The sequence below is a fragment of the Drosophila elegans genome, unplaced genomic scaffold (genome assembly GCF_018152505.1).
Source record: "Drosophila elegans isolate 14027-0461.03 unplaced genomic scaffold, ASM1815250v1 contig_397, whole genome shotgun sequence".
Lineage (NCBI taxonomy): Eukaryota > Metazoa > Arthropoda > Insecta > Diptera > Drosophilidae > Drosophila > Drosophila elegans.
The window spans coordinates 4,708,711-4,717,868 of NW_024545782.1; the positions used below are offsets into that span (position 1 = coordinate 4,708,711).

General features: G+C 37.1%; 1 protein-coding gene across 3 annotated transcripts; it reads right to left on the reverse strand.

Annotated features, from left to right (window-relative positions):
• Nucleotides 1-921: 921 nt before the first annotated feature.
• Nucleotides 922-6,838, reverse strand: LOC108135232 (cullin-2). 3 transcript variants are annotated; one of them, XM_017255890.2, is made up of 9 exons: nt 6,737-6,838; nt 6,282-6,452; nt 5,378-5,602; nt 4,239-5,316; nt 3,606-3,723; nt 3,441-3,547; nt 1,717-2,085; nt 1,546-1,659; nt 922-1,487 (listed from the first exon to the last, which is right to left on the reverse strand). In XM_017255890.2, exons 2-9 carry the CDS (start codon nt 6,398-6,400, stop codon nt 1,356-1,358), a joined length of 2,262 nt encoding a protein of 753 aa, XP_017111379.1. In that variant the 5' UTR covers nt 6,401-6,452; nt 6,737-6,838; the 3' UTR covers nt 922-1,355. The 3 variants fall into 3 exon arrangements, with proteins under 3 accessions (XP_017111379.1, XP_017111380.1, XP_041564682.1); XM_017255891.2 differs by having other exon boundaries at nt 6,282-6,455; XM_041708748.1 differs by lacking the exon at nt 6,737-6,838 and having other exon boundaries at nt 6,282-6,684.
• Nucleotides 6,839-9,158: the final 2,320 nt, after the last annotated feature.

Sequence of the window (9,158 nt, forward strand, 5' to 3'; positions counted from 1 at the left end):
TTATTGAATATATTTTTTAGAAACGTAGCATGAAACGAAATAAAATTACAAAAACAGAAATACTCCATGTCCCTTGTGTACTTTAAATACAAATATATCTATTGAAATTTGATAATTTGGTAAAGGCGAAACTTAATGGTTATTGAAAAAAAAATTATTATATAACACTAAAGTCGAAATTTTAGACATATTGGGTATCATAAAAGGCGAAAAAAAATTAATTTAAATAATTCGAGAACTGAATATAAATTTTATTTTCCAAATTAAAGGCCAATAATCCTATTATAATAATCACTCTAGTAAAATATATTTTTTCAAAGTATTTTTGAAAAGTGCTTCCCCTTAAAATGTTTGTGTATTTGCAAGTTCTGGGATTTCATTCAGAAATTTTACAATTCAAATGGTAAATCACAATAAAAATACGAACAAAATAATCTACAAAAGTAACACCAAATCAAATTACCAACAGTATACAGAAATAAAATGATATATAATTTTTTAGCAAGAACAAAAATTTTAAATATTAAAATTTAACGATTGTATAAAAGGAAATAAAAAGAATTACATTGAATTTTTGAAAGTTTTGACCAAAAAATTTGTTTTAATGGAAATATTGATAAAATGATTGAAAATAACTAATCAAATTCAGCAGGCAGATTGCGGTTTTATATATCTCAATTCAATTAAGATTGATTTTTTTAATTCGCAAAAATGTGTTGTTGGCAGTATCAGAGATTTAAAAGGTTTACTGTCGAGGCCTTAGGTTAGCGACATTGGGAAAAGTAATTTACTTGAACGTGTACATCCCGGTCCTGCCTGATATTTTAGAAAACTCTCTGGCCGTACCATTTTGTTTTTTGGATTGTAGGGTTTTCAATGTGAATACAAAATTTAAGTATATATGTAAAAAAGAATTTCGCATCAAAGTCAAACATTTTTTTCGATTTTTATTATACATTTTCCAGCAATTTGTTCTGCTTCGTGCGTGTGTGCATAAAGCCAGATAAATATACAATACATAAAAGGAATATATCTACAAATATAAAGGACACACGCATTAAATCAAAATGGGGCAACTAACTAAACTAAATTAAAAGTATCAGTAACATCGTTCGACCGCCACACATCCTTCATTCCAATATGCTAAGATCATAAAAAACAAAATCCAAATTGCTAGACCATTCTTTTGCTTCGCTTTGCTTTTTATAAGAATATTGTAAACATACAGATGGCTAAAATCCTGTCTATGAATGAGGTGTTTTAAGACAAAATAAGCTGCCTGGTTTACAATTTTCTTTCTGTGTTCGGGGGTTGAGTTCTGGGGTTTTAATTAGTTAAATAATCTCTGCCACAGCCTAGGCCATGTAGCTATATTCATCGCCCGAATTCGCTGTTCGCTCAATATATTGTTTGTCAATTAATGATTCCACGCATTTCTTGATCATTGCAATGTTCGGCGTAAAGCTAACTTTCGATAACGAAAGAACCTGCGAAAAACGAAGATTTTATTTTTATTTTTTTAAGTTTAAAATTTTTTAGGTTTACCTCTTGTATCAGCGCATTGTGCTTTAGGACTTTACGAGCCTTCATAATTCGGACAATTGCGGCTTGCAGGAACAGTTTTCGGTCCTCATCCACCGAGTTGATAGTGTGTTCCACCTATGAGAAAAAAATGTATTTAAAATGGCCTTGTAAGCTTAAATGTGTCAATCATACCTCTTGCGGCGTTTCCTTTTGTAATGCCGAACTAATCTTAAACTTTGTACGCTTATTTGTGTAATCCAAATTCAATTCTATTCGAGTCTCCCCGGCGAGATTCTCTGAGCTGGCATTTAACAGCTTTGACTCGATCATAGGCTGCATGTGCTTTTGAAACGTTTCATCGTTCAACTGCAGTGTGTTTTGAATCTCCCGACAACTCAGACTATCGCACGTCTCGAACAGCAGAATTATCGCCATTTGGTATGTTTGCATAGTCACGATGTAGGACTTTTTCAAATGACTCAACTTTAGCTCCCCATGGCACATATGATGCAGCCAAGTCAACTTGCGACCACTAAACAATTTATGATAATATTCTTCGAACTGAAAAAAGGGAAAACAAAATGTAAAGTAACATTATTAACTGAACGGATCAAATGATACTAATTCTTATCCAATCAAATTTTTAACTCAATTTGGAGGGAACTGATTTTAAAAATACTCTGGATTTAATAATATTGGAAATGCCTAACTTATAAAAGTAGAACTGTGAATGTCTATTGCAAAATAGAACTGTAAATGAAAGTGGGGCAAGGATGGTTAGAAAAGTTATGTTTAGCAGCAATGTTGACAAGAAAGGAAGCAGACTTCGGCAAGCCGAAGTTCATTTACCCTTGCAGTTAATGCAAAAATTAAATATTCTTAATGACATTAAAATTATGATTTACTTGTGTATATGTTGAAAAACGATGCTAAAAGTTATAAGGATTTGCAGCTCAATTATTTGATAGTTCCTATGTCAGCTATATGATATCTTTCTCCTATTTTAATAAAATTAAAAGCATAATTCTGAACTACCAAAATAAGTCAAAAAGAATACAAAAAAGAATTACAACCTAGATAAATTAAATTAAAAAAAAAAAAGCTTTATGATATAGTCGTCCGATTTTAATGAAATTTAAACCGTAGTTCTGAAATATTTAACCATTACTATATGTCGAAGAACTAAAAAAAATTAAAAAACAGCAAGCTTATAATTTTTTTCATTCCTACTTATGTACTACATGCAATAGAAAGACAACTTCTGGGAATATTTCATGTAGATAGCTTTAAAACTAAGAGACTAGTTTGCGTAGAAACGGACGGACAGACGGACATAGCTAGATCGACTCTCCTAGTGATGCTGATCAAGAATGATCAGCAATGTTACCTCTATTGCCTTGCAAGCTTCTGATTGAAATTGTAATACCCTCTGTAAGGGTTGCAAAGTCAGTTTTAAAATTATCTGGCTGAAACTTTCACAAAATTCTTCTTTCTACATAGGTCGGAAGGGACCGTATAGCACGACTAAAGCTGTCATGGGAACAATCGATATGATTATATTGTTATTAATTAATCTTAGACTAAAGAAAATGATAAAATATGAGTACGAATTTTTGTTGTAGCGTTTTGTTGTTCCTGTTTTTAATTTGGAAAAATAAATAAATTAATTCTCACATATATTTTGTTAAATTTCACGAAAAAACGAAACATTCTCTTTAGACAAACAATCCTTCAAATTTGACAAAAATTAATTTGTAACTTCTTCAAGACGTTGCGCATTATGCTATCCTTGCCCCATTCTCTTCTATCTATATATTTTTTTAGCTTTTGCTTTAAAAATTCAAATCAAGACATTCCTAAAGTTTGCTTTTCATAGTTTCTAAAACATTTAACTTGGGTTGCCATTTAAAACATACCATTTTAATAGATTTCTCAAATTCCTGTGGCACTGCGAATGGTATGACTTGCGTGGATCCCAAAGGCCAAGCGCCCGCCTGCAGTACCTTGATGGAGAGATTAATGCCTGTGTAGGAATATTCGTGTTAAAAAACTGCAAATGACTTATTTATTCAAAAACTCACCCAAGTCCACGTTGTTATCCTTGAGATGAGTATTGAACTTGTTATTCAGATCTGTAGATACCGAAATATCCGTAAACATGCGATGAAGTTTGTTGGTAAATTCATATCCGCAGGCTTGCTGTAATAATAAATTCAACATTTAATGCTATAAGAAAATAAAGGCTAACAAGCAATAACAAAAACGATTCTTAGTTATTAAAAATGTATAAAACAATGCGGTTTTAGGTAACTTCAAGTTAAGAGCGACAGACTACCACGCCCCCGTATTTTCAAGTTTACCCAGACAAAACTAAAATTTGCAAGTAAAAAGAAAGACAAGAAGAAACGATATAGCCCTTTGTCCCGACTTTCAAAATTTCTTGGTTTGTGGACGTGGTCACACTTTAAAATAAACTTGCGCTGCGTAGGCATAACTAGAAACTGTATGTCAAATCCGAAATCTGGGATCTGGCTTTAAAGTCTCGGCTTTTGATTCTGATCAAGAATTTTTAGTTTAGAGTTTCGATTTTCTTTGAATTATCTATTAGTCTAGAATTTGTTTTTCCGAACGAACTACATTTTAGATTAGATTTAAACAGTAAAGTTTGGGTTTTTTACTTTTCTGCCGGCTTTGATCCCTGGCGGAACACTCACTTTCAATCGATTGATCATTCCCTCCTCCGCATCCATGCTCTGGCTTTGCTCGTGGATAAGGCGCTTAGCTAACAGTCGGCTATAGAACTTCTGGTACACATCCTTGTCCTCGATATACTTGAAAATGGTTATGTTGTTGGTAAGCTTCTGGTCGATCTCTGCCTCACAGGTCTTTGACTTCTTCAGGAGCGTATCACAGTATTTGGCCACATACTCCGCACTGCGGCACGGCTGCCGCTCGGTGGGCCGGCGGTTTATAACACTGGCGCACGCCTTGTCCAAAGCACTAAGGAAGAGAGAATCGTTTTCGAAGACGTCGGCTATGAGCTCCTGGTACTTGTGGTGCACCTTTAACATATTCTCCACAAAGGCAATGTGAATGTTCTCGCCCTTCAGCGCGGACACAGTTTGCAGACCCTCGTTTTTGATGTGATCGAGAAAGGTCGTAATGAGCTCGGACTTCAGATTGTCGGGTATGGGCTTGAGAACGATGTACATGTTGCGCAGGTCTTGTCGCCGCTCCTCGGACACCATTTCGCGGCACTCCGAGTAAATAAAGCCCAAGCGGTCGTTGATGAACTTCTCCTCGCACTCTTTGCGCAGCTTTGGCAGGGAACTAACATGCAGAAACTTTTGTGCCCGCCGGCTTTCATACTCCAGTATGCGGATAACCTCCTGCATATACTCAGACACCGAGCAGCGCTGAAGCAGCTTGTTGGCCTCGTCTGTGTAATAGGTGCCACTTGCATCCAGCATGGGACCCTCGAAGAGCTCCTGGTAGAGCTTCAGCGAGCCTGTTTTCTTATAGTCCTGCACCTCCACGAAACTGTGTATTACACCGTTGATGATCTGCACGCGGTGGTGATCCAGGGTGCCATTGCTAGCTCTATCCGCGGCGATCCCCTCGAGTATGTGACGCACTAATTCGCTGGCCAGAAACTCGACCATGTAAAGACGCCAGATGTCCAGTCCTAGTTCGCCAATCTCCATTTGTTCCGCAGCATCGCTGGACAGATTGCCATAAAACGATTCCGTGTCGGTGATCTTCTGTTTCTTAATGTGCTGCTGGTTTAGGTAGCTATAATGAGTAAATCCCAAAGATTAGTGGATGTTTAGCGTAGCTTTCGATGGGTGCTTACATGTACAACTGGTGCAGATACTTGATGCCCTGGCTGTACTCCATCCAGGTGGTGTAGTAGCGATGGAGGAGGTCCGGCCCGCCGTTGGAGTTAGAACTTTCGCCCTCGATCAGCACCTTCTTCGCCAGCATCTCCTGGACGTGCTGCTCGAGGAAGTGCTTTGTCTCGCCGTAGAGGCGATCGGCCATCGGTTCCGGCTGCGCCACGCACAGCGTGTAAACGTCGCTATATGTTTCGGGGAGGTAATCGAAATGAGCGTTGTGTTGGTGCGTGTTTTATTTTAGCAATTCCATTTTGGCAACTCACGCTGCACACACGAACATTAACATATGTATACGAGCAGAGGCGGTCGGAATAATAGCAGAGTTACCCCATTGTTTAGCTTTTATTTCCTAATAGTATTTGGCCCACTTCAGATCTCTGCTATTAATGTTTTTCTTTTAGATTTAACCCGATTAACAAGTTGTCTTTTATTTGAATATATAAATTAAATGGATAACATATATATCAGTGCAATAATCAGGCTTGTAGATTAAGAAATTGTGCAAATCATTGGCAACTTATTGTGAGCTATATTTTTGACTGTTGCTGTTGGGAAGCAAAGCAAATTAATTGCTGGACATGAGTACACAGTTTAGCCAAGCAACTGTAACATTTTTCTGTTTATTTTATAAGATAAACTAAAACACAGCTTAAATAATTTATACTTATTTCACTTATAGTCTTAACGCATATAAAAATAAATTACTACAACCGGTGGTAAGTGATCTATCTACATTTGTATGTATTAAAAAAAAAACCTGTGATCTTCGCAGTATGACCCATTGCCACCTACGCTTTGCAAGATATTTGCCCCTAGCGAGTGCTATCGTTCCGACCGCTGCTGTGAGTGACCGAGACCTACCTGAAGCTCGTGTTCCACACCGAGCGCTCCACCTTGGTGAGCGTTATCACCGACTCGGCGATGCAGCGCAGGCGCGGCCAAACATCGACAAACTCCACTATCTTGGGCTTGAGCGACATCTCGACTGGGTCTGGATCCTGGGTCCGTCTGGGATGGATGTGGAGGTGTTGGCTACTGGGGCAGGGCGGGAAGCAGAGCGGAATGGAGGCGGGTTAGAAGGCGGACAGATCCCGCGGTCTGCGCGATTACAACAACGGGCGGACAGGGCGACGGGACGACGGGGCGACGAGGCGACCCTCATACGTCGGGTGCTTCTACTTTTTGGCATAATCGCGCAGCTCGCTCACTTTTTGTGTGTGGGGGCCACCAGCCGTTGGCCTTGCCCTCGGGCGATTCACAGCTGGCCAGTCCCCGCTCCACGGACCGCAAGGGGCGCGGTCTGGGCGACTACTCACCTGCTGCTTAACTAAGCTATTTACTAATTAATTACGCCGAGAATTTAGTTTTTTTGCACTTTTTTTTTGCTATCGTAAAATGGGTCGTCGAACGGGGACGATATCGATACATCGATATGTCGTTATTGGTAAGCGATATCAGGGATGCATACTTTGTTTTCCGAAAAGCGTCGCGTTTTCACTGCACCGACAGCTGTTTGAATAACAAAAATAGTTTTACTATTTAAATTCCGCGTGAATTTGTCTTAATTAATTCATTTACCTTGTTTTATTTTATTTTTATTTTCTATTCCTATCGATATTTAAACCTAGCCTATATCTAGCAGATATGTATCATGTATCAAGAAAAGGTAGCGTACTATTTATACTCTCCTTTTTTGCTTATTATGATGAAAGAATTTCCCTTTTTTTAACTTTTTTTAACTTATTTTAAACACCATATACATTTTTTTGTTACTAAGTATAAAAATAACATTTTGAATGCGTTTTTTTCTACCCAGGAAATCCCATAATGCTAATGGGGTTATGACACTAAATTGTTGGCTTCATTCGTTGCTCATTTTTTGTTTTAACTATACGATTTTACGTAAGTGCGAGCAAGACAACCTATGACGATTGAATGAGGAAAATTGTCAGAACCGATACCAGATAGTAAAATGTATGAACCGGAATACCATTCGATGAAATACCACCGAGGCCGACACATTAATAAGCAAAATTGTATTTAAGAAATACAATTTTGCTCATTTATTGGAGTTGACGACAAAACGAAATAAAAAAGTGAGGCTTAAATTTATACGAAATATTTTTTACCCTTAAAAGGTAACAACTGAAAACCTTTAAAAGTTCAAATTAGCGGGATAAACACAATATAATAAAAAAAACCATAAAGTTTGAATTTAACGTTAAAAAGGCAATGTGACCGTGAATCTCAAGCAGTATCCGGTGTATTTGTCTCTGAGCTTCAATGAATTCGTCAATGACTGAGGCGAACAATGTCATGTCATACCCGTATAATTGCCGCATTTACAATAAGTGCTTCTAAAATTCTTTCGCCCTGAACGTAATTAAAAAAATACCGGAATAATACCGATAGCTAACGATATTTTGCTAGTGCTGCCATTAATGCCCTCTTTCCACTCAGTCCATCCGTTGGAAACGGTTGGAATTTTCAACAAATGTGAAACTGCGATTTCCACAGAGCACATCCACCTTCCGATTTCAGCTAATCTGAACAGCTGTGGCTCGTCAAAACAAACAAAGTAAACAGGTCAACCATCTTTATTTATGTTTTGATAAGCTAAAGCTGTTAAGATCAGCTAAAATCGGAAGGTGGAAGGTGGATGTGCCCTGTGGAAACTGGAATTTCACTTTTTTCGAAAATCCCAACGTTTTTTAGGGATGGACTGCGTGGAAAGGGGGCTGCACCGCAGAAACATCGGCTAACTATCGCATAAATTATTCCGTCAAAGATCGTAAAATTTTAACGGCGGACTAACTGTCAAGTATTTAGAACGGCAAAACCTTATGGACCGTCCCTTCAACGGATGGTGGAAGATGGATAGATCTTTGTAGAATTTCGCTATAAAATGTAAGGTAAATGAAAGGATGGCGCAATTTTTAGTTTCTTTCGAATCTAAAAACAATTAGCATAAAAATGACTAAAAGCCAGAGGAACTGCAACATTTTCTTCACTGCGTTACAAACATCTGACCAAAATTATAGTATCCTCTGCAAAGATATAAAAAAGTACTGAATATTTTTAGTTTAAGCAAAAACAAGAAAGGAAGCAAACTTCGGCAAGCCGAAGTTCATATACCCTTGCAGCTATTTCAAAAATCAAATATTCTTGAAAACATTAAAATTATGATTTACTTGCGTATATGTTTAAAAGCATTGATTTGCCGCTCCATCATTCGATAGTTCCTATGACAGCTATACGATATCGTTTCCCTAATTTAATAGAATTTAAGCGTAATGCTGAACAGTCAAATTATTAATAAGTCAAAAAGAATTTAAAAAATATTACAAAATAGAAAGGTTACATTTAAAAAAATTATTTTTTATTGTTTTTTTGAGAGCTATATGATTTTGATCAACTTTAAACCGTAATTCTGAAATATTTAACCATTATATTATGTCGAAGAACTAAACAAAAAATTAAAAACAGCAAAATTATAATTTTGTTTATTTATTTTTCCGATTGTTCCTATGGTAGCTATTTACTTTAGTCGTCCGATCCGGCTCGTTCCATCTTACTACCTGCAATAGAAAGACAACTTTTGGGAAAGTTTCATGCAGATAGCTTTAAAACTTTAAAACGGACAGACGGACATGGCTAGATCGACTCTCCTAGTGCTGCTGATCAAGAATATATATACTTTAGAGGGTTGGAACTGTATCCTTCACTGCGTTGCAGTCT

Coding starts and splice junctions, on each gene's coding strand:
- LOC108135232 (XM_017255890.2), bottom strand. CDS start 6,400: ATGTCGCTCAAGCCCAAGATAGTGGAGTTTGTCGATGTTTGGCCGCGC. Junction 3,724..4,238: donor GAATGATCAATCGATTGAAA/GTGAGTGTTCCG, acceptor TTATTATTACAG/CAAGCCTGCGGATATGAATT. Junction 3,548..3,605: donor GGATAACAACGTGGACTTGG/GTGAGTTTTTGA, acceptor ATTCCTACACAG/GCATTAATCTCTCCATCAAG.